A 25,151-nucleotide genomic window follows, 5' to 3' on the forward strand; every position below is an offset into this window, starting at 1 on the left:
TCTGTAAATCTGCTAAAGCTTGCATTATAGCAGGGGGAGAGCACTGACCATATGAGTGAACCAGGGACAGGACTAACAGCAGAACCCAGTGTCCTTCCCTTTATCACATGATTCTCCACTCCTGATTGGCCTGGTGGCTAGATTATGCATCCTACTCAACTCTCCATAGTCCCTGAGACTCCCTCCCTTCCCTTCCCTCTCCCTGTTTCTTGTCTGCCTTTCTTCACTCCCACCCCCTTTCCATCCCAGCTGTGGGAGTGTGGCCCTACTCGCAGCAGGCTAGAGCCAGACAATAGGCCCTTATTCTGGGCAAAGAATCCCCTCAGTGTCTCCCACCCACTGAGGCTCCCTTCCAGGCCCAAGATGGTGTGAGTGGAGGGCGCTGTGGAGGGCAGGAGCCATTGGCTGGCAGGACAGAGGGTGGCCCTGGCTTTAGAGGTCTCCACAGGAGGTTTGCAACATAAACACTGTTCACAATAAAAGCTTGTCTTTCACTCTCAGCCCCATTTCTCCAAGCGGGTCTCTCACTGTCACTAGTTCCGGGCTTTTTAACTATTTACCCTAGTCTCTACTCTCTTTAGGTGTTCATCTCTGCGTATTACAGTCTCTTTCATTCTTTTTTTCTGTGTCTTGCTAAACTTCTGTCTTTCTATTCCTTTGTGTACCTTGCCTGTCCCTATTTCTCATCTCTTTCTCACTTCATCATGTTCTCCCTCTCTCTTCTATCTTTCCATATCTTTTTTCTTTCCAAATCTTGATCTGTTTGCATTTCTCTCTGTCTCTCCATGTTTCTATGTCTCTATGTTAGTGGCTCTTCTCTTGTCTTCCTATTTCCATATTTCCATAGATCTATGTGTCCATTCTCCATATGTCTTGTCTGTCTCATCTATGATTTTTTTAAATTTTATTTATTTATTCACGATACACACACACACACACATACAGAGAGAGAGAGAGGCAGAGACACAGGCAGAGGGAGAAGCAGGCTCCCTGCGGGGAGCCCGACGTGGGACTCGATCCCGGGACCCCGGGGTCACGCCCCGGGCCGAAGGCAGGCGCTAAACCGCTGATCCACCCAGGCTGCCCCTCGTCTATGATTTTCTTTTCTTTTCTTTTTTTAACATTTTATTTATTTATTCATGAGAAACACACACACACACAGAGGCAGAGACACAGGCAGAGGGAGAAGCAGGCTCCATGCAGGGAGCCCGACGTGGGACTCGATCCTGGGTCCCCAGGATCACGCCCTGGGCTGGAGGCAGATGCTCAGGCGCTGAGCCACCCAGGCGTCCCTCGTCTATGATTTTTCACCCTCCATCCTCTCTTTGCCACTTCGGGCCTGTGGACCTCAAGGAGCTTCATCAGGTGTCCTGCTCGCAAAGCTCTTCCTTTCTGATACGTCCCTCGGAGTGGCGTGGAGGTTATTCTCCCCATTTTACAGATTTGGAAGCTGAGGCTCTGGCTACAGGTGCCAGGCTACCAGCTCCGGGCCTTTCTCTCCCGGCCCTAGCTCTCCGTGCACCCTCGCCCTCTCGGGGCCCACTCACTGCCGGATCGGGCGGTGCCTGGGAACTTAGCACCTCGGACAGTTCCCGCAAGGTGCGGGGGCGGCCGGCCTGTCTTCTCGCGAGCGCAGGAGCGGCGGCCCTAGAGGAGGCGAGGGAGTCTCGCGAGAGCGGCGGCTGCAGCGGGCGCGGGCGGCGCGGGCACGTGAGCATCCCTCCCGGAGCGCGCGCTCCCGGCCCCCAGCCCCGGAGTGGCTCCCGGCAGGGCTCCGCGCCGCGTCGCAGGCTGAGCAGGCGCAGCGCCGCGGCCTTTCTGCAGCCGAGCGGCGGCGGCGGTGAGTCCTGGGCCTCCAGGCCGGGGGCAGGGCTTTCCAGGGAGGCTGGGCGCAGGGCGAGGGGCGGTGACCCCCGTCCCGCTGGGCCCCCCTCCGCGCCACCTTGGCGGGCAGGGCAGGCCGAGCGGCTGGAGAGGTGGGCTCCAGGTGACCTTCCCCGTCGGGGGCGGGAGAAGATCGCTCCAGGTGGCCCCGGGCCTCCCAACCCCCACCACCCCCATTCCCGGCTCCCGCAGCGGGAACCTGGGTCTTGGGTGACGTCAGACCCTGGAGCCTGGGCTCGGGCCCCCTTCCCCCCCAGCCCCACCTGGCGTTCCCTGGAAACCGGCCTCCTCCTCTGGGGGATGGCGCACGCGACTGGCGGCGGGGTGACGGTGGCCTCCTGTGGGTGCTTGCAGGTGGACCCAGCCTGTGCACCGCCCCCCCCCCCCCACGGTCTCCTCCCTTGCTTTGCCGACCTTTAGTCGGCGGGGGATGGGTGCACTGGCTGCCGGAGCCCGGGGTTTTGGAGGGGTGACGCCGAGGTAGCTCGTTCCCGTGTTGGCAGGAGGTGACCATGAGGAGGGGGGTGAGGTGCGTGGGGATGCATCCCGGTCCCTGCCCCGAGGAGCTCCTGGCAGGGGGTTGGGGAAACCGAGGAGGGACTCCTACTGAGAATTCACCATCTCGTAATGCCCCAGCTCCGGGATGGGGGGATCAGTTAGGGCCTGGCCGACTTTCCCAGGGACAGAAGGAGAAAGGGAGGCAAGAGCCAGTGAATGGACTTCCTGGGGGAGGGGAGATTTGGTTGGGGGGAGAGTCCAGAGGGCATTCCCAGGGAGTGGTATGGGCTAAGAGGGGAGCCCGCCTGTGACCCCAGCTCTGTGCCTGTGCCCATGGGGCAGGGGGACTCTGAAAGGATCCAAGCCTTACCTGCTCTACCTGCACAGGCACAGGGCCCTGAAAGAGGGGGATGGTTCTTGCAGGGGCATGACTGACAAGGGGGATTTTGTGTGGGGCTTCACAAAACTTGCTAGTTTAGATCTGACCGGGGCGTACTCCGGGAGCCTGAAGGCAGAGTCCCTGGAGCTGAGAGAGGATGTCTCTGGCGAATGTCTCTCTTCACAGAAGAAAGGGTCGCGGGTGTAGCAAACCCGGTGGAGAGTCAGCGGGATCGGGGAAGAGAACTCTGGAGAGGGGCCTCGGGCTCTGGGCTCTGCCGCTGTTTCTTTAACTCTTTCCCTGGCTGGCCAGCTACCTCTGAACAAGTTGATTCCCCTTTTGGGCGGCTCTTTGCCAGCACCTTTCTCTGGGGAAGAAATAATAGGACTAAATACTGTCCTCCCTTGAGGAAGCTGCTTGATCTAGTTTAGAGCGTCCCTCCCAGTTCTTCATTTTCTTTTCCTCCCTCCTCCCTTCGCCTTCCTCCCCCTCTCTCTGCCCCCTCCCCACAGCATTTCCTCTACAGGCTGTGCTTCCTTCCCCACTGATAGCCTGGAATCTTTCAAGGCTTCCTGGAGGAAGCATGGTACAGCAGGGTTGACAGAAGTTTGTGGGCTTAGCCTGATGGGGGAAGGGCAGCAGGTGCTCCACTCCCACCCCTTGGGAGGCTTTTTAAGTCTTTTTTTTTTTTTTTTTTTTTTTTACTTATTTATTTAACATTGAGAGTGAGAAGCAAGCATAAGCAGGGGGAGCAGGAAAGGAAGAAGCAGGTTTCCCACTGAGTAGGGAGCCTGATGCAGGGCTTGATCCCAGGACCCTGAGATCACGACCTGAGCCGAAGGCAGATGCCTAAAATGCCAGCCAGGCTCAGGATCAGCAGGGGTACTGAACAGGCATCACAGGACAGTGACAGCCACATGCCAGAAGAGTGCTGTTTTCTGAGGATGATTCATAGTTCTGGGACTTTAGGGCTGGGGATGTGGGCTTGGGGTGTGATAAGCGGATCAGAGGTAAAGCAAGAGTGGGGAACTTCCGTCTTAGCAGCCTTGCTCTGTGCTCTGGCTTCTGCACTGAGTCATCCATACTTTGCTACACTGACTTCTCTGTAACCATGGGCACACCTTTGGGAGAAACCCCGGGAGTAGGATGGGGGTCAGGCTGGAGCAGGGTTGGAGTCTCCTCCTTTGACTCTCCCACAACCCAAGTTATTTTTTTTTTAAGATTTTATTTATTTATTCATGAGAGATACAGAGAGAGAGGCAGAGACACAGGCAGAGGGAGAGGCAGGCTCTCTGCCGGGAGCCCCAAATGGGACTCAATCCCAGGAACCCGGGTTCACGCCCTGAGCCAAAGGCAGACACTCAACTGCTGAGCCACCCAGGCATCCCATCCCACAACCCAAGTTATTATCTGCCTCCCTCCTCCTTGTTTTTATGGAGGATTTTAGTGCCGGGCCACAGTCTTTCACTCCATTGCTTCCTTCTACCATCCTTTCTACCAGCCACATTTGAATCTGGCCATCATTGGCATGTGACTACCTCTAAAATCTTAAACTACAGTATCCTCTGAGCACCGTCAGGCCCAACTTCATTTTATCTGCTTTGTGATCTCAAGGAGACCTCTAGTTCTCTGGTACCTCCATTTCCTCTGTTCCATGAGCATTACACCTTCCATGTCCTTCCTGGACCCCAGGGTCCAGGATTTTAACCATTCTCTGGTTCATGCCTCAACAGCCATACCACTTTGTCTGTGTGTCCCACTACAGCAGCAGACCCCCCATTTCTGGATTCTACACTCAGAACACAAAAGTTTCTGGGTGCTATCACATACCAGGGCAATCTGGTTCTATGTCGGTGCATGGTCTCCAGCCTCAGCTGTTCCTCTGTCACTTTAGAAACCCTTCCCCTCTTCCCATCAGCTCCCCATTCCATTTTGTGGAGAAGTATCCCAAACTGGACCACTTTCGCAAAGCCTTTTGCTCCCAAGGAGGAGAGTTGGGTGGGTGTGTGGGAGGTAGGACTGTGCCCACGTTTCTCCATTTCTTGAGTTTGGTTGTTCAATCCCAGTGGAAGAAGGGCTGTCTACTCTGTGCTATGGATGCTGGCCCTTCTGTCTTCTGGGGTCCCAGTGTCCATCAGCTGTTTCACTCTCTATTGTATCTGCCACTGTTTTCCCTGATGCCTTCCTCCCACTTCCAAATATATATACTCAAGTATCCTATCTGGAAAAACCTTTCTAACCCTATGTCCTCCTCCAGCTGCTGCTGTTTAAAACCTATTGTATCTTACTACAAAAGTGATATGAGGGGACGCCTGGGTGGCTCAGTGGTTGAGCTTCTGCCTTGGGCTCAGGGCGTGATCTCAGGGTCTGGGATCGAGTCCCGCATCGGGCTCCCCGCAGGGAGCCTGCTTCTCCCTCTGTTTGTGTCTCTGCCTCTCTTTCTGTGTGTGTCTCATGAATAAATACATAAAATCTTTTAAAAAAAGTGATATGAGACCATTGTAGAAATTTTCGAAAACAAAGATAGAAGGAAAGAAAACAAATAACTTATAATCTTATTATCCAAACATGACTACTATTCATTCTTTGGCACATGGTGTTACAGTGTTGCCACTGATAATCTTTGTGTGTGTGTGTATTAAAATCTCAGCAATTTTTCTGAAAGATGAGTCTGCTAGACTTGTCCCTTCTTCTCTTTCCTGTTTTCATTTCTTGGCAGCTGGCCTTTGCCCTACCACTTCCTGAAGCTGTGACCTCTAAACTGCCAAATAGCCCATGACACACCTCACCGCTCCATGGCCCATGATGTTGTCGATCCAGTTGATCAATCATTAAAAATATTGAGATAACCTGTATCATTAACATGAAAAATTTTCAAGAGATATTGTTGAGTGGAAAAAAACAGGTTGTAAAACAGCATGTACAAAATGATCTTGTTTTTGTCATATATGCAAAACAGAAATCTAGAGGTCAATCTTTTAAAGAGATGGCCTTTGAGAAGTAGATTTGGAAGAACTTTTATTTTCAACTTTATACACTTTGTTTTTTTAACTTGCAAATTTTTTTTTTTTAAAGATTTCACCCACTCATTCATGAGAGACACACAGAGAGAGAGAGAGAGGCAGAGACACAGGCAGAGGGAGAAGCAGGCTCCATGCAGGTGGCCTGATGTGGAACTTGATCCCGGGACTCCAGGATCACGCCCTGAGCCAAAGGCGGGCGCCAAACCGCTGAGCCACCCAGGGATCCCCAAAGCCACCCAGAGATCCCCCAAATATTTTTATACAAAGCTAAAAACATTTTCATTCTACAAAAAAAAAAAAAACCTATGAGACTATATATACATATTTTTAGTTTCTATTTAAATTATAGCTAGTTAACACAAGGCGCTCTTTCTTTTTGTTGGTTTTAATTTTATTTTTATTTTTTGTGGGGGGGAGGGGTAGAGGGAGAGAGAGAAAATCTTAAGCAGGCTCTAGGCCCAGTGTGGAGCCCAGTGCAGGATTCAATCTCACACCCCTGAGATCATGACCTGAGCCAAAATGAAGAGTTGAATGCTTAACTGACTGAGTCTCCCAGTCACCCCATGAGGGTATTTTTTTTTTTTTTTTTTTTTTTTTTTTAAAGAGGAGAGGAATAGAATGTTTCAGTGGCTTTCAAGACTCTTGAGGATAAAGCCCAAATTCTGCCCATAGCCTTCAAGGCCAGGATGACCCAGCCCTTCTACCTTTCAACATGATTTTTGCCTTTCTTTCCTTCCCTTTGCTTTGAGCTTCATTCAGTCCCTTGAATATGCCATGCTATCGCTGTCCTGACTTCCACACTTGTTTCCCTGTCTTTCCCTGGCTGACTCCTATTCATCCATCAGGATTCAGGTCTTCTCTGAAGCCCTCCATGGCTCCTCCAGGACAGACCAGGGAGGGGCTCTTCTGTGTTCTCACAGCTTTTTGTACTTGCTCTTCCACGACACTTCTCAGGCTGTGTTATAATTGCCCATTGACTTAACTGGGTTCTCCACTCTTCCCTCTTCCCTCTCAACCCCATCCTGTCTCCTCTTTTATAAAGAAAATTGAAGCAGATACACAGGACTCTCACTGTCCTTTCCAAGGCCTCAAACCCGCATCTGTTTGCATCATGTTTTCCTTCCCACTTGCTAGTATTGAGGCTTGTCCCACCTCCCGGCACTGGACCTCATCCTTCTCCCTTTATTAGGGGCTTGCTCTGTGTTAACCTCTGTTTCTATTGTCATTGCAGCTTGCCTGGATCTTTCCCATCTCTAGCTTACTTCCATCTTAAACACCCAGCAGCTGCAGCCCTCCCAGGACCCCATAGCCCACCTACATAGTACCTGTCTCTCTTCTCTTCCTAGACAGGCTTCTTCAAAGAGCTTTCTATGCCTGCTCTCAGCTTGTGTGTTCAACTAGCTCTAATTTGACTTCTACTTCTGCCCACCCTCACCCATCTGTGGCCATCAAAACAATTCTTGCCCGGGGCATAGATGACTAGTTGTTATTGAGTGTTACACACACCAGTCTTTAGCCCTTCTCATGCCAGACTTCTCAGTGGCATCTGTCATATTTGTTCACTGTCTGCTCCTAACTTTGGAGACTCCATGCTCCTGATTTTCCTCCTGCCTCAGTGACTGCTCTCCTCATTCTTTGCCAGCTCATTTCTTCTGCCTGGCATTCATTCATTCATACATTCATTCATTTATTTTCTGTTTGTATTTTTTTTCAAAGATTTTATTTATTTATTCGTGAGACACACAGAGAGGCAGAGACATAGGCTGAGGGAGAAGCAGGCTCCCTGCAGGGAGCCTGATAATGGGATTCGATCCCAGAACCCCAGGATCACACCCTGAGTCAAAGGCAGCCACTCAACCACTGAGCCACCCAGGCGTCCCAGATAATGACTTTTAAAAATTGTCATTCCATTTATGTTTATTAGAACATTCTCTTTCCTTCCTTTTCTTTTGGGTATCTCCATGGACTTATGCATTTTTTTCATTCCTTATAATCTATTCCTGACATTATTCATACTCTTCTCCAACTTTGTATTTTGAAAACTTTTACACCAAACTAAAGTAGAAGGGACATTTATATTGCTTTGCCTAGATTCACACCTTGTTAACTTTTGCCACATTTGCTTTGATTCTGTATCTATGTCATTTTTATTTTCTGAACTATTTGAAGCGAGTTTCAGACATATGACACATTACTCCTAAGCCCTTGAATACATATTTGCTAAGAATAAGGGCATTCTCCTGTAAAACTTCAATTAAATTATCACACCCAAGAAATGTAAAGATCGACACAATAATTATTATTTAGTTTCCTTTTCATCCCAGTGATGACCTTTATAGTGTTTCCCCTTTGAACAAGGATCCAATCGAGGCTTACTTACACGTTGCGTTGGTTCTTGTTGCCATATATCTTTAGTCTCCATTAGTTTAGATCATCCTTTATTTTTTACTTTAAAAAATCTTTTAGGATGTTGGCATTTTATTTATTTATTTTTATTTTATTTTTTATTTTTTTTAATTTTTTATTTATTTATGATAGTCACAGAGAGAGAGAGAGAGAGAGAGGCAGAGACACAGGCAGAGGGAGAAGCAGGCTCCATGCACCGGGAGCCCGACGTGGGATTCGATCCCGGGTCTCCAGGATCGCGCCCTGGGCCAAAGGCAGGCGCTAAACCGCTGCGCCACCCAGGGATCCCGGATGTTGTCATTTTAAAAAAGATTTTATTTGTTGGCACTGGGTAACTCAGTGGTTGAGCCTCTGCTTTCAGCTCTGGGTGTGATCCCGGGGTCCTGGGATCGAGTCCCACATCGGGCTCCCTGCATGGAGCCTCCTTCTCCCTCCGCCTGTGTCTCTGCCTCTCTCTGTGTGTCATGAATAAATAAATAAAATCTTAAATTAAAAAAAATTTATGTAAGATTTTAATTTAAATCTTTTATTTAATATTTTATTTATTTATTTAAGATTTTTAAAAAAAGACTTTATTGGGACGCCTGGGTGGCTCAGTGGTTGAGCACCTGCCCCTGGCTCAGGGCGTGGTCCGTGGTCTCAGGATCAAGTCCCACATCGGGCTCCCTCTCTGGAGCCTGCGTCTCCCTCTGCCTGTGTCTCTGCCTTTCTCTCTCTGTCTCTCATGAATAAATAAATAAAATCTTTTAAAAAAATTGCCATGACTTTTGTGACCTATCATATGAGCCATCCTGGAGAATGTTCCTCGTACTTAAAATATGTATTCTGCTGCTATTGGACAGAATGTTCTGTAGATGTGTGTCAGGTCTATTTGGTATAAAGTATAGTTCAAATCCAATGTTTCTTTGTTGATTTTCTCTCTAGATGATCTAGGTATTGTTGACAGTGGGATATTGAAATCCTCTATTATTATTGTGTGGCTGTCTACCTTTCCCTTCAGATCTGTTAGTATTTGCTTAACATATATTAGGTGCTTGGGGATCCCTGGGTGGCTCAGCGGTTTATCACCTGCCTTCGGCCCAGGGCCTGATCCTGGAGACCTGGTATCGAGTCCCACATTGGGCTTCCTGCATGGAGCCAGCTTCTCCCTCTGCCTGTGTCTCTGCCTTTCTCTCTCTGTCTCTCATGAATAAATAAATAAAATCTTTTAAAAAAATTCATGAGAGACACAGAGACAGAGGCAGAGACACAGGCAGAGGGAGAAGCAGGCCCTCCATGGGGGAGCCTGATGTGGAACTTGATCCCAGGACCCCAGGATCATGACCTGAGCCAAAGGCAGTTGCTCAACCACTGATCCACCCAGGCACCCAAGATTTATTTTTAAGTAACTTCAATATCCAGTGGGGGGCTTGAACTCACAACTCTGAGATGAAGAGTTGCTCCACTGGCTAAGCCAGCCAGGTGCCCCTGGATGTTGGCATTTTTTAACAGTCCAGATGTGTTTAGTTTTCATTTATTTTTATGAATTATTATTATTAATTTTTAATAGTCACTCATTTATTTATTTATTTATTTAAAGATTTATTTATTTAAAAGAGCTAGTGTTTGGGGAGGGGGGCGGAAGGAGATGAGCAAGCCGACTAGCAGCGAGCCGACTTCCTGCTGAGCTCAGTCCCAGGACCTTATCCCATGACCCTGAGATCATGACCTGAGGTGAAAGCAAGAGTCGGATGCTTAACTGACTGAACCACCCAAGCACCTCCAGGCCAGTTTAGTTTTTAGAATGCTCCACAACTTAAATTCGTTTGTTTCTCATGATTGGATTCAAGTTAAACATTTTGGGGCAGGAATACTACATAGGTGATAGTGCATCCTTGGTACATCATACTGGGAGGCCATAATGTTCATCTGTCCCATTATTGGTGATGTTAAGTGTGATCACTTAAGGTTGTATCTGCCAGCTTTTTTCACGATAAAAATACCTGTTCCCTTTTGTAATTAGCAAGTCCCCTTTGGGCTGGGCTGGTACTTTGTGACCGTGACTCTTCCTCCCCATAGTCTCTGGTCCAGTGGTTTTGGAAGCCATTGAGGATTCTTGCCTGAATCAGCGGTTACATTAGTGATGGTGGAGCTGGGAGATTTTCTAATTGTCACTCCTACATTTATGGCTAACTTTTCTGCAAAGAAGAACTCTTCCCTCTCTTTTTATTTTTTATTTTTTTAAAAGACTTTATTCATGAGAGACACACACACACACAGAGGCAGAGACACAGGCAGAGACACAGGCAGAGGGAGAAGCAGGCCCCATGCAGGGAGCCCGACGTGGGACTCGATCCCGGGACGCCAGGATCAGGCCCTGGGCTGAAGGCAGGCGCTAAACCACTGAGCCACCCAGGCTGCCCATTCCCTCTCTTTTTAAAAAATAAGATTGTCTCTTTGGACTCATGGATTATTATTTTTTTTCACCACAAAATAGTGATATTTATTTTTGACTTTTGTATTGTATTGTATTGTATTGTATTTATTTATTTATTTATTTATACTTTTTAAAGATTTATTTATTTATTTATTCATGATAGACATAGAGAGAGAGAGGCAGAGACACAGGCAGAGGAACAAGCAGGCTCCATGCCGGGAGCCTGACGCGGGACTCGATCCCGGGACTCTAGGACCCCGCCCTGGGCCAAAGGCAGGTGCTAAACCGCTAAGCCACCCAGGGATCCCCAACTTTTGTATTTTAAATACTATTTATCTTATTGAGGAAGTAGTATATATCCATTGTAGAGAATTTGGAAAATACATAGGGGAATAATGGAGAAGATAAAAATCACCTATGATCCCCACCATCAAATGAAAATTCCTGAGAGCATTTTGGTGTATCATGGATTATTGTTTAACATTCAGGATGTCATATATTACTATCATTATTTTTGAGACTCTTAATTGTATCAAATTTGGCTGGTGGTAGCTCTTTCAAACTGGTGTCTTTTTTTTTTTTTAATTTTTATTTATTTATTTATGATAGTCACAGAGAGAGAGAGAGAGAGGCAGAGACACAGGCAGAGGGAGAAGCAGGCTCCATGCACCGGGAGCCTGATGTGGGATTCGATCCCGGGTCTCCAGGATCGTGCCCCGGGCCAAAGGCAGGCGTCAAACCGCTGCGCCACCCAGGGATCCCCTCAAACTGGTGTCTTTTTGACATGCGTCCATTTGTTGAATACCTACTTGTTTCTGGTACCACAAGATGTTCTAGGCTCTCCTGGTATTTCCTTGTCCTGGCTTGAGACCATCCGTATATATTTTTTAAGCCGTGAGTACATACTGATTCCTCCATTTCGAATTCAACATCATAGGGCTCTTACCTTCCCACATTGCATATTCTCTCTCCATGTTTTAACAGTGAGAACCCACGTCCCAACGATATCCACCCTGTACACTCGTGCTCTCTCCTATGATACACATGACAAAGTTTCAGCATCACCGCACTGTAACAGCGGTAACAGTAAACCTGCTTATATTTAAACTTTCGTTTTCTTTTTTTTTAAAGATTATTTATTTATTTATTCATGAGAGACACGGAGAGAGAGGCAGAGACCCAGGCAGAGGGAGAAGCAGGCTCCCTGAGGAGAGCCTGATGTGGGACTCGATCCCGGGACCCTGGTATCACACCCTGAGCTGAAGGCAGGTGCTCAACCACTGAGCCACCCAGGTGCCCCCCCTTAAGCTTTCTTTCCAGTTATTTTTATCCTTAAGATATATCCTTTTAAGAGAACACAGAGTGCTCTGATCAAGTTATTTGGCCAGTTCTTTTTTCTATGTGGTCGTGTTATCAATTTCCTGTACAGTTAACTTCATTTGCTTTTGTTTATTTCATTTTTAGGGTTTGCTTTTCATTCTGGTGTAAGTTCTTGAGTATTTAGATATTATATGTACAAAAGTATGTATTAATCTTTACCCAGGGAAGTCTCATTAGTCATCTGAGCCCTGACATCACGTAGGTGACCATTTTTTTAGTGTCTGGTTTACTTTTCCTGTGTTTCTTTTGCAAAAATAAGCAGCTTTGTCTGTATGTTATCCTTCCCCTTTTTGCATAAAAGGTAGCATACTATTTATACTTATTTGTACTTTGCTTTTTTTTCATTTAACTGTTCTACAGCAGTTAATAGAGATCCTCTTCATTCTTTTTTACAGCTACTCCATTGAATGATGCACCACAGTTTATTCAAATGGTTGCATTTAGGTCACTTCCAACAGTTTGCTATTGCAAAATAGAGTCACACTGAATGACATGTATTTATTGTTTCTTATTTGTGGGTAAATAAGCAGAAGTAGGATTGTTGAGTCAAAAGGAAAAAATATTTTTATTTTCCTCTCCCCTCTTTTATTTTTTTACTATAAAAGATAGCATATTGTTTTGACTTTTGTCTTTTGTTTGCCTATTGTCTAGACTAGACTGTTCTATATTTATGTCATTTATTCAACAACTAGTAATGGTGGAGATCTTTCCACACCAGTATTTTTTTTTAAATAGCTGCAGAGAAAAAAAAAAAAAAAAATAAAATAAAAAAAAATAAATATATAGCTGCAGAGCATTTTATTTTATTTTATTTTATTTTATTTTATTTTATTTTATTTTATTTTATTTTATTTTGCAGAGCATTTTAAAAACTGCAGAACAGTCCACTGTATGATTGTACCCTTTATTTCATCATCCCCTATTGATGTGTAAATTGTTTCCAATCTTTTGGTGTTACAAACAGTGCTACAATTAATGCAGCTGTGTAAGGGGATGTCTTTTCTTTTCTTTTTAAAGATTTTATTTATTTATTCAAGAGAGACACAGAAAGAGAGGCAGAGGTAGAAGCAGGCTCCTCGCAGGGAGCCAGATGCGGGATCAGGACTCTGGGATTAGGACTCGATCCTGAACCGGGATCACACCCTGAGCAGAAGGGTGTAGTCTCATGCTTGATGAATTTGCACAAAGTTGACACTGTGTAACCAGCTCCCAGGCCCAGGGACAGACCATCACCAGTACCTCTGTGTATGTTCCCTGTTCCCCCAAGGGTAAAACTATCTTGACTTTAGTTTTTTTTTCCTCTCCTGCATCTTGACTTTTAACACCACAGATTCATTTTGCCTGCTTTTAACCTTGATAGAAATTTCTACTGAACTTTTAAGCGTTGCATTACCTTAGTACTTGGTCATAGACCATTTTCTTTATTTTTTTAGATTTTAAAAATTTTGTATTCATGAGAGACACAGAGAGAGAGACACAGGCAGAGGGAGAAGCAGGCTCCATGCAGGGAGCCCGATGTGGGACTTGATCCTGGGTCTCCAGGATCATGCCCTGGGCCAAAGGCAGATGCTCAGCCACTGAGCCACCCAGGCACCCACAAAGACCATTTTCGATTTTGAATATTCACAATGTCTACAAGGCAGCCCTGTCTGGGGTGAGGGGGTTCTCACAGCAACTGGGACTTAGTGTGTCCATAAGGCAACTTCTTATCTCCCTGGGACACTGTGTCTGTTCTCTTGGTTTCTTCCCACGATGGGACTCTCAGTGAATAGCTCCACCATCATGCACTTACGGTTTTAGCTGGCAGGGAGTCTTCTTGATGGCCTCCCTCCTCCCACTCCCCAAATCCACCTCAGGGTCCCTTCAAACTGGCCTCCTAAGCGCCTCAAGAATCACTCCCCACCTCACCTCTCCAGCTGCTGCTTCCACTTTGTACTCTTTGCTTTGGCTGAGGTAGCTTGCTTTTCCCTTTCTTAAAAGTGTGAGGCTTCTTCCTACATCAGAGTCTGTGCAAGCTTTCTACTCTGCCCGGAAGGAATCCTTGCCCTAGGCATCTCCTCTGTATTCTTCAGGTCTCTTTGCTCACTGCTTACGTCAAATTTCCCTGACTCCCTGACTCCCCTTACCAGGTTAGATCACCTTGCTATCTATTGTGCATATTTTCATGGTAGCCACCTTTCCCTTTTAGAGTATGTACTGCACAGGTTATTGACTGTTTCATGCAGAGGGCAGGAGCCACATCTGTCTTACGCTGTCTCCGGGTGCTTGACACATTACACATCCCCAACAGATGACCGAAGGCAAAGGCAGGAGAGAGGGGAGGCCAGCCGTGAGTGATGCCGGCTTTGTCATGTTCAGGATCAAGGAACAGAATTTTCTCTTTCATGGGCAGCCCGGCTGGCTCAGCGGTTTAGCACCGCCTTTAGCCCAGGGTGTGATCCTGGAGACCCGGGGTCGAGTCCCAGGTCGGGCTCCCTGCATGGAGCCTGCTTCTCCACCTGTGTCTCTGCCCCCCCCCCCCCACGTGTCTCTCATGAATAAATAAATAAATAAAAAGAATTTTCTCTTTCAGAGGCCTCTAGTCTCCTCAGGCCTTCTCTGTCACTTGCCTTCTCATGGGGGTCCCTTCCCAGGTATCTTTCCCCTCCTCAAATAGGATTTTCTGAAGATAGACCCTATACCTTGAGGCAAAGGACAGGAGTGCCTGGGCTCACCCCCCTGTAGGCATTAGAACCAGGTTCTAACCCTGCAAGGCCTGAGAGAGGGACTCGGTTGAGCTGGGCCTGATCCTCATCATGCTCTGGCTTTTCTTTCCTTCCAGGTCAAGACAAAGAGGCGTGGGCAGGCCGCTGGGCCGGCTGGTGCCATCGGTGCCATCATGGCAGGTAAGGACAGGGTCGCGTGGATAGAACATGCAAGTGAGCATAGGATGGGTGCCCCCTTCCTAGTCTCTTTATCCCCTGATTTTTGGAGGTCGAGTTCTTTCTGTCCTCTTGTCCCCAGGCTTTTCCTGGTCCCCCACTGAGGCCTGTATCTCCAAAACCCTCAGCATGACACTGTCCAGCTCTGTCAGGTCTCTGATTGAGCATCCCGATGCCCTGGTCCTGCTGGCCATCTGACTGATACAGCAGCACAGGTGGCTCACTCCCTGTCCCGTGGTCACCATTGCTCTTTAATACTGTGAGACCCTTTCCTTCTGGCTTCTCAATTGTCTGGTTTCCAAAGGCTCGGGTACAGAATGCCAGAGCTGGAGGGACGTTGAGAGACTATCTAGTTGATGCCCCACCATACCAGATAAACAGAAAACAGGAGTATTGGTGTGCACATAGAAACCCTCATCTCCAGGCTCGCCCATCCTGCTTCATCTGCCTGGAACTGGACACCATTTAATTGTTGTTCTTCTGAGAGATGGTAACACTGCCTCGAGGCCTTTGGTTACTTTGGGAACCTAAGAGCAGACTTGAGGAACCAGGGATGGCCAGGTGGGGATTGCAGTGTAGCCTGTGACCACAGGGGCCGGGGGCGGGGCGGGCAGCTGAAACCAGGGCAAGGAGGATCATACTGGGTCATCAGGGAGGGGAACATTCAAGGTGATGCTGTGCAATATGCTTCACCCACAGAGAAAGTGAACAACTTCCCACCGTTGCCCAAATTCATCCCCCTGAAGCCATGTTTCTACCAAGACTTTGAGGCAGACATCCCTCCCCAGCATCTCAGCATGACCAAGCGCCTCTACTACCTCTGGATGTGTAAGTGCTGTGGGATGGGGGCGGGCCATGGAGGGTGGGAGGAGGAGGGAGGAAGGCTGGTGGGTGCTGGCCATCAGGATGGGGGCCCGTAGGCCTGGCTGTCCTTCAGCCACACTTGCAGCATCTGCATGGGCCATCTCCCAGCAGCCTCCTTTCATGGGCCGACCCCCCATCTGGGCCCCGGTTTCCCTCATCCCCTTGCCCTCCACTTCTCATTCACAGAGCATCTGGATGAGCATTTCTGGCCGCAGTATCATTTCTCTTTTCTTGTGCTCCCTTCCCCTTCCCGCTTGGGTGATTTGCCAGGGAGCCTCCAGTGGCTGCCAGGACCTTGGGATTCTGGATTCAGAGAGAAATCCTAGTCTCAAAGCCACATTTGTCTTGGCTTCCTTTGGAAAACTGCTCAGAGAAAAGAGCATTAACTGGGAATTGGGAGATATGGGATCAAATTGGGCTGGTTGTCCTTCTTCCTAAGCAACGGTCCCCTCACTTATAGCAGGAGAGTTTTGAGTCAGTGATCACTATGGTTCCAAGGAGTTCTGTGTTGTTCTCTAAGAATATAGAGGTCTAATGTTCTACAGAGTCGAGGTCCAGAGTTTAAAGGCTCTAGTTGCTGATAGTCTGTGTCAGGTCGGTGGGAAAGTATCATTTTAGAGGGATGGGACTTGGCTGTGCCCAGGCTAGTACCTTCCAGGCATGTACAAGGAGGGGGAGGGCAGGCTGGCTTTCCTGAGTGGGTACCTGGCCTCCTGGAACCTTAGACCTGCAGTGGACCACCGCCAGGGTCTGTCACATGTGATGTTCCTTGAGTCAGCCCACACTTAGCTGCTGACTTGGGGAGGTGATTGCTCATGCCAGCGAGGTGGTAAAGAACGCTGTCTTTGCAGGTTCTTCATGGGATGGTAGAAGGAGTGTAGGATAGACAGACTCAGTTTCAAGTCTTGGCTTCGCCTTTGGGCAGAGAAGGAGCCTTTCTCCAAGTAACATGAGGAAAGGAAGAGATGGGGCAGGTGTGGCTAGGTCTGTAGATGTGGGGAAGAGGACGAGGAGGTCGCCTCTAATGGCTTCTATTTTTTCCAATCAAATGTGATGTAGAAGCAGGAATGGGAGCTTTGAGGAAAGTGGGATTAGAATGAAAGCACATTTGTGGACAGAGGGTGAGGACACTATCCAAAGACACATGACCCCTAAAATTTCTAGGCCATTCACAGGGTCCGCTTGAGTTTGGCTGATGAATTTATGGTCCTTGCAGGCTTCTCCGTAGGCTTCCTTCTTTCCTAGCAGCACTCAGCTCAGGTACAGATGGGAATTGTGTCCATCCAGGGGGAATGTGACCAGAAAACGAGGCAGGGGAGAGCATTAGAAAACACGTAATGAATTATGGAATCAAATCCGGACAGGGAGAGAAATGGAGGTAGTGAAAAGCTGAGTGGCCATTTTAATGGATCTGTTCCAAAGAAGTAGTAGAATAATCCCAGTAGAGGCACGAGCACCAGTGAGCTAGAGGGAGACAGGACTGGGAGGAGAGGTGTAACCAATATAAAAACAGGTTAATGTCTGTTCTATGTATTGAGCAAGTAAAAGCAGTTCTGGGAGTTCCAGCATTCTCGGAAATTGGGGTGGGGGGAGCAATAAACAGAGATGGAAGAAATGCAGCTGAAGTGCAGAGGAAGGAATGCTCACCCTTGTTATGAGGGGCCCCAAGATGGGTGTACCCGCACAGATGACCATGTTGTCATGCCAGTCTTGGGGAGCACCCCACCTGGCCCCAGGCTCTGAGAACTCTGCCCCTGAGAAGATCTCATCCAGGAGCTGGATTTAAGGGCTATAAATACCTTCCTAAGTCCTCACTAGGCATCTGCCAGATGCTCTGCTCCCAAGGAAATGCCTATGACCCTTGAGATGCTTAAGGGCTCTATTCAGAAGCCAAGAACCAGATCCCTGGTTGTTTGAGGCCAAGATTGTGGCCCCCTGCCTTTGGTTTATTCAGCGGGTCTTTCTGGAGCCTTCAAGGGACTCAATCTAATGTTCGAGGAAGGGAGGAAGGAAGCACCCTGATGTCAGAAGCCCTGAGTGTATGTTAATGCCAGCATGAGTCTTTACGGTTTCTGCTGGCTGTGATTCAGTGACCCTGTGGTTCTGAGTTCATCTAGAGTAGGTGGGCACAGAGGAGTGGGAGCCTGAGTTCTACTCTTTGGGAGCTCCTAGTGTGGTTGATGGGCTGGGGATTTGTACTTGGGGAACCATGCAGAACAGCCCAAGTCTGCACGAGGTCGGAGGGATGGGACATGAATAATGCTGCAGGAGTGAAGGAAGGCTTTGTGGAGGAAGTGGCATGGTAGTTGTCTCAGAAATGAAGTAGATAAAGACTGAAATCCCGGCCAATGCTGCCTGCCCCATTTAAGAACAGGGCAGATGGTACAATGGCTTGAAGAGATGCTGCTACAAGGCCCTTTACTTTCCACTTTTTGTGCCCCTTGCAAGAGAAGATGTAAGGGTTTCCGATGCTTTGGGCTTGGTGATTGCTGTGAGCCTGGGAGGGCCAAGGGCTGAGGCCATTCTTAAGAAGGAGAAGAGCATTTGTTTTCTTTTTAAAAAATATTTTATTTATTTGAGAGAGAGATCACAAGCAGGGAGGAGGGGTAGAGGGAGAAGTAGACTCTCCACTTAGCAGGAAGCCCAATGCAAGACTCGATCTCAGGACCCCCGGGATCATGACCTGTGCTGAAGGAAGATGCTTAACTGCCTGAGCCACCAGGTGCCCAGGAGAAGAGCATTTCTACCACCTGGAGGCTTTGGGGCCCTTCAGTGGGGCTTGTCGGGCTGAGGCTCTGGGTTCATGGTCTGGAGACTCTTTGTTCTCCAGATTTCTCAGATCTCTAGGAGTGGGTATGGGAGGGGAATTGGTCTAAGCTCCCAGCTTTCTTTCTTACAGTCTCTACTCCTTCTGTGTGTGTATGTATGTGTGTCTCATGTATCTGTGTGTGTGCATTCACTGATGTGGTTGTGGGCGCGAATCTCTGTAAATGTGGTTCTCATGTATGTTTGTGTGTCTCTACCTCTCTGTACATTGTGCTGCTTCCATTTGTTTGCTTGTGGGTCTGTTGAATTATGGGTGTGTGTCCATGTCTGGTTGCTCACGTGTCTGTGCATGGGCCTGGGTGTCTGTGTGTGCACCTGGTGTTTGTCTCTGTGTGTGCATGTGCTCCTGGGTCTGCAGTGAACAGCGTCACGCTGGCCGTGAACCTGGTGGGCTGTCTCGCGTGGCTGATCGGAGGCGGGGGAGCCACCAACTTTGGCCTCGCCTTTCTCTGGCTCATCCTCTTCACACCCTGCTCCTACGTCTGCTGGTTTCGGCCCATTTACAAGGCCTTCAAGTAAGTGGTTGGTGCCGACCCCAGCTCCTAACCTTGTCTCTTTGCCTACCTCCCCTTTTCTTCTTTACATATTCTCTCCCCTTTTTTTTTTATTACCCCCTGTTCCAAACTCACTTTCACTTGTTCATCTTCAGCTCAGATGGCCGATAGGATGTGGGCTTCCTGAGAACGCAGTGCTGGGGTGAGAGAGCTAGGAGGCAGAGCCTTGGTTCCTTCTTTCCTCACTCCTCACTTCCTTTTTCACTTCTTTGGGTGCACACAGCATGGAGATTAGGTCTATTTTTGTTTTGCCTTCCCCAGGCAGCTGTATGTCAGATTTGCCAATGGGGCCACCTGTCCCAATTGGGCTGCCTATTTTTGTACCTGTGGGGCCAGCTGATTTGGTACCAAGCGGACCATCTATCCATGTGCGAATGGAATCAGTCATCCATGTACTACTGACATGGTTTATGTGCTAATGATGTCATCCAACTCTGTGCTAAAGGGACCACCCATCCATGTATGAGTGGGGCTGTCTTGGTGCCGATGGGTGTCTACCTTGTGTAAAATGAATTTTCAATCTTGGTGCTAATGGGACTATTCATCCGTATACCAACAAGGATATCTGTCTTGGTGCCAATGGAGAATCCATCTCAGCGTTAACGGGGCCTCAAATGTCTTTGCCAATCAGATCATCTATCCGTATGTCAGTTAGGCTAGTTTAGTTCCAGTAGGGTTCCATTCTTATACCAATGGACTTTCTGTCTCTGAGCTTATGGGAACGTCCATCCATGTACCAGCAGAGCTACATATCTTGGTACCAGTAAGCTTATCCATCCCCTTGACAATGGAGTCATTTATTCCTGCCGTAACTGACCCATCTATTTCTATGCCAGTAGGGCCAACCCTCCATGTACTTACTGTGCATCTGACTGGTCCATTTGTAGGGAGATCTCTCCCTATGTAATGTTGCACACACAAGACTAACACATAGAAGCTTGCGAAGATCCATGTAAACATGGTCCCGTTTTTGCCTCTCCACTAAGTCCTGTAAGCGTCTTCTGTCCATTGTATAATCATTTAAACTTGAGAGGCCTGGGGGGTCTTGAAGATAGGGGAAGCCCTGGCCCTCTACCCAGTTAATGAGAATCATCTCCTCTGCTGCAGGACTGACAGCTCCTTCAGCTTCATGGCATTCTTCTTTACCTTCATGGCCCAGCTGGTCATCAGCATCATCCAGGCCGTGGGCATCCCAGGCTGGGGAGTCTGGTAAGAGATTGGGGTGTCTGGGATGGACCCATGCCTGGGCATCTGTGGCACCTTGGGTGTGTCCTTTGTTTACATCTTGGGCTAGCTGTTTGGCCTGCAAGAGGATTCAGGGTAGTGTAGTAGACACAGCCATAGCAGCAGAGGGGAAGGAGAACCTCGCAGTGGTTTTTGAGGTTACCAAGGGGTGAACCCAAGAGCAGGAAGCATCATGGGAGAACCCAAGGGCAGGAAGCTTTAGTCTGAGGAGCTTATCTCCTGAGTCCTGGGAAAGGATTTTTCTGAACCATTGCCACAGGCCCTTTGGATGATCTCTTTGCATCCGATGTTGTGGCCCCTCCCTGTGACAATGAGATGGCTCCTGGCTGTGGTGGGGTGGCTCCCGGTTATCTCTCACCATGCTGGCAGCCCCACAGCTGGCCTCTTCTTGCAGCGGCTGGATCGCCACCATCTCCTTCTTCGGAACAAATGTTGGCTCAGCAGTGGTGATGCTCATTCCCACCATCATGTTCACGGTCGTGGCTGTGTTTTCCTTCATCGCCCTCAGCATGGTATGTGGTCACCTCAAGGTTGAGAGGGCGGCTTTGGGAAGGGGCTACGATCTGTAACAACCCCTCCTCCATGTGACAGGAGGACCCAGAGGTCTTCCAAGGGACTCAGTCTAGAATGGCTTGGTGGACTTTGCTCCTAGAACACAGGGCAGGTGTGGGAGGGAGGACTGGCTTTTACAGGGACTTATCTCTGGCTTCCAAGTGTTTCCTGGATAGGCTGCCCCTTCCCTTTGATTAACCTTTCCTTGTGCTCCTCCTCCTACAGGTTCATAAATTCTACCGGGGCAGTGGGGGAAGTTTCAGCAAAGCTCAGGAGGAGTGGACCACGGGGGCTTGGAAGAACCCACACGTGCAGCAGGCGGCCCAGAACGCAGCCATGGGGGCGGCCCAGGGGGCCATGAATCAGCCGCAGACTCAATACTCCGCCACCCCCAACTACACATATTCCAATGAGATGTGAGCCATCCACGCCTACCAGGAGGGCAGGGCTGGGGGTCAGTGGGCCGGGGACTCAAGCCACATTGTCTGTTGTGGTAACCAAGCAGGGTTCCTCCCTCCCTTTTCTCCTCCCCACCTTTGTACAAAGAATCAGAGTTATATATATATAACTCCCCCTTCCCCCACTCCTTCGGATTCTGCTCTCAGCGCCCCGAGAGCTGTGGGCTGCACGTGGAGCTGTCCCGTGCGGTGGTAGCTGTGTCCATGTCCCCTTGTGAAATAGTATGCAGTGGAGGTCTCTGTTGTTGCGGTGCTAGATGTATGTTTAGAACTAAACCAGCCCCCACCCTCCACCAGGGTGCCCCCTCTGACCTTGGCCCAGGGACCCCTCATGAACCAGGGGGAGGCAGAGCAGAAAGCCTGGCTCCTTCCCCAGGGTTATGAGCTGAAACTGTCTCCACTTTTGATGTCACTGGGAAGTAACAGTATTTAGCACTCATTGGGGTGGGGGGGTTGATAGGAAGGTGGAGACAGGCTAGGGATCTTCTTTGCTCTTCCTGATCTGGTCTCCTCTCTCTTTCTCCTCCCTCCTCTCTTCCTGGTGTCAGATTCCCTGTGCTTCTTTTCTTGCCCAGGGTCTCTCTCTTCCCCATGTGGCTTATCTTTGTCTTCCCCAAGGCTGAGTGTCCCAATTGTATCTGCTCCTGAGACTGAGCCCATTCCCAAACCAAGGAAGTAGACAGGAGCTGAGCCTTAGGCGCCATGTAGGAGGGCACACAGCTGGAGATGCACAGCCTACCTGGGTACCCGACTCCCAGAAAGTGGAAATGCAGGGTCATCTCAGAGCTTGGCCTGCAGGAGTAGGCTCCTCTCTTCTCTGTCCTGCTTCCCCTCCTTCTCTTCCCAGAGCCCCCTTGAACTTCTCTGCCTGTGTCCCTCCCCATACCCTCAGCTGCTAGCCTAGCCCCATCCTATGCTAAGTGGCATCTGCCATCCATGAGGGCAGATTCCACTGCCTTCTCTGAAGAGCTGGGTGGTGTCCAGGTAATGTTCAGGTGTAAAGGTGCAACTGGAGCCAAGGATATATAAATAATTATTGGTCTCTGTGTGAGATCTGGCTGGCCCAAGCCCACTGGGCAGGTACCAGCTATCTCTGAATGACCATTGGATTCCTAGGAGCAAATAGCTGTTCTGCTTGGGTCTGGTAGAGTGGCAGGCTCAGAGGCTGGGAAGATCGAAGGAGAAGGCAGACGGGGCCCAGTGAGAGGAGAGCATGCCTCTTCCCACCCCAGCTTGCTTTTGGTCATGGAGCAGTTCTGGGCATTTGAACTCAGGCCCCGGAAGAAGCACATGTCCAGTCCTGTCCACAAGCACAATGGCTGGAATGGGATTTCAGGTTGGATGGGGTGGGAGTAGAAGCCCTCTGGTTTGATTTTTTGTTTTCAAATCAAGATTGCTTTTTCCCTTCTGCCTATTAGACTTGTTTTTTGGCCCTTCCTCACCCTGTCAGGACCCCCTTTCCCTTGCAGGATAGTGATTTAAGGCCCGTGGGGATGTTCTGTTCCAAGCATTGTGAAAATGTCCCTGGCTCTTTCTGAGTTCTGGAGGGAGTGGATTCTCACCCAAGGAGCAGCTGCCTATTTTCCATCCTCCCATCTCCTGCCTGGGCTATTTGGCCTGCAAAATGTAGCCAACCCAGCTTGGTCACTCTGGGCTGGCTCCAGCTTGGAACCCAACATCTGGGCTTCCAGGTGCCATCCTGAGCTTAGAGCTCCAGGCACTTCATTTTCCTGTAAGGGGAGCCAAGACCTCTGAAAAGTTATCTTCCTAATGGTCCCTTAGGCTTGGGCCAGAATATGATTGGCTCTCTGCCCTACCATTTTCTCTCCAGAAAGCAGGTGTCACAGCCTCTAGTACCTAAGAAGAGACCCAAGGTCTAGGTTTTCTTCGCCTTTCCTCTCCCCTGCCCTAGACCTCTGGCTCCCTTTCTCTTAGTCTCTCTGGTAGCCCCAGGAGGCCTGTGGTAGATCTCATCCCTGTTGGATGCCACCTGCAGTCAATTTCCTGTCCCACCTGCCTCTCTTCTTTCCTGGCCCAGACCTATATGGCCATGCCTTGGCTCTGTTCTTGGGAAGGCCTGCTACCTGTGTGGTGGCCTAGCTGGTCCAGGCCCTGGGATGCTGCATCTCCAGGCAACTATGCACTTTCCTAGGGAGGGAACTAGTATGAGATATGGGGGCTGGGCATGAATTCATCTCTGCTGGATGGTCTGGGTTGGGGGTGTGGTGGAGGAAGGCCCAGGTCAGTTCTGGGAATCCTCAGGTCTGGCCAGCCAGTGATCTGCTTTGCATTTTACTGGTGCCTACTGCTCCTCCTTGTTTCTGGGAGACACAGACCATTGTCCAACTGGCAGTTGATCTGCCTGAGCTAATGTCTGTCTGTGGTAACTAAGTGAACCATAATAAAGGGGAACATTTGGCCCTGTGTGCCCTGCTGCATCTTGTGTCTTCATGTGGGCCTGTGTGGAGCTTCACTGGGGGGTGTGGGACATGGCGGTAGGGTGGGTCAAGTGGGTTTGTGGCCTGTCATTCCCAGAGGCCAGAAGTCACACACCTCTGTGTGATTCTCCGAGGCAACCTTGGGTAGGCCTTGAAAAGGCCACACAGGCCACCTTGCCTGTCCTATTCGGAGGAGGAGTTCAGAGTTGCCTGAGGAAAGGAGGAAGTGGAAGGCTGGATTAATGGATGGGGGGTGGTTTGGTCCAGACAGTCACTGCAGGCAAGGGCAAGGGTAGCAAGGGTAGAACACAGAGGGACCCCACCTCAGCTCTCACTGATGGAGACTGGCAGCTGACTGAGCAACCTCAACAAACACAGGGCTTGGAGGGGGGGGAGGGTTGTCTCTGGATGGTGAAGAATGAAGATGGCAGAGAGACAGCAGCGAAGGGTACCCCGTATGCTCTCTCTGCTCTGGAGGAGCGTGTGCCCTCCATTTAGATCACTGTGCTGGAATTTTTTTTTTAAGACTTTATTTATTTATTCATGAGACACACAGACACACACAGAGAGAGGCAGAGGGAGAAGCAGGCTCCATGCAGGGAGCCCAACGTGGGACCCGATCCCGGGTCTCCAGGGTCATGCCCTGGGCCAAATGGCAGGCGCTGCACCGCTAAGCTCCCCAGGCTGCCCGAAAGTGCTGTGCTGGAACTTTAAGTTTCTGGTCATCCTTCAGGATTCAGCTTGAGTGACTCCTCTGAGGGCTTCTCTGCCTCTAGTTGTTTGGTCCCTCTGCTTCATGGAGGATCTTAATCTAATTTCCTGTCCCCCTGCTTGTCTCAAGAGCAGGGACAGGTCTGATTTAGCTTTTTTTTTTTTTTTTAAGATTTTATTTATTTATTTATTTATTATTTATTTATTTATTTTAAGGATTTTATTTATTTATTCATAGAGACACACACATAGAGAGAGAGAGGCAGAGATACAGGCAGACGGAGAGGCAGGCTCCATGCCGGGAGCCTGACGTGGGACTCGATCCAGGGTCTCCAGGATCACGCCCTGGGTTGCAGGCGGCGCTAAACCGCTGCGCCACCAGGGCTGCCCTTATTTATTTATTATTAATGAGAAAGAGAGAGAGAGAGGCAGGCTCCATGCAGGGAGCCTGATGCGGGACTTGATCCCAGGTCTCGAGGATCAGGCCCTGGGCTGAAGGCGGCGCTAAACCGCTGAGCCCCCCGGGCTGCCCTCTGATTTAGCTCTGTCACCTGTGCATTTAAAACACAGGAAAGCTCGGCAAAGCTCAGTATTAA

At 49.1% G+C, this 25,151-nt stretch overlaps 1 protein-coding gene across 1 annotated transcript; it reads left to right on the forward strand.

Annotated features, from left to right (window-relative positions):
• Positions 1–1,688: 1,688 nt before the first annotated feature.
• Positions 1,689–23,832, forward strand: SCAMP5 (secretory carrier membrane protein 5). The gene is made up of 7 exons (XM_025472136.3): positions 1,689–1,840; positions 14,808–14,871; positions 15,607–15,735; positions 18,956–19,112; positions 20,259–20,360; positions 20,791–20,908; positions 21,174–23,832. The coding sequence occupies exons 2-7, from the start codon at positions 14,865–14,867 to the stop codon at positions 21,366–21,368; spliced, it is 708 nt and encodes a 235-aa protein (XP_025327921.1). The 5' UTR covers positions 1,689–1,840; positions 14,808–14,864; the 3' UTR covers positions 21,369–23,832.
• The last annotated feature ends 1,319 nt before the right edge of the window (positions 23,833–25,151 follow it).

Source organism: Canis lupus, chromosome 30 (genome assembly GCF_003254725.2).
Source record: "Canis lupus dingo isolate Sandy chromosome 30, ASM325472v2, whole genome shotgun sequence".
Classification (NCBI taxonomy): Eukaryota; Metazoa; Chordata; class Mammalia; order Carnivora; family Canidae; genus Canis; species Canis lupus.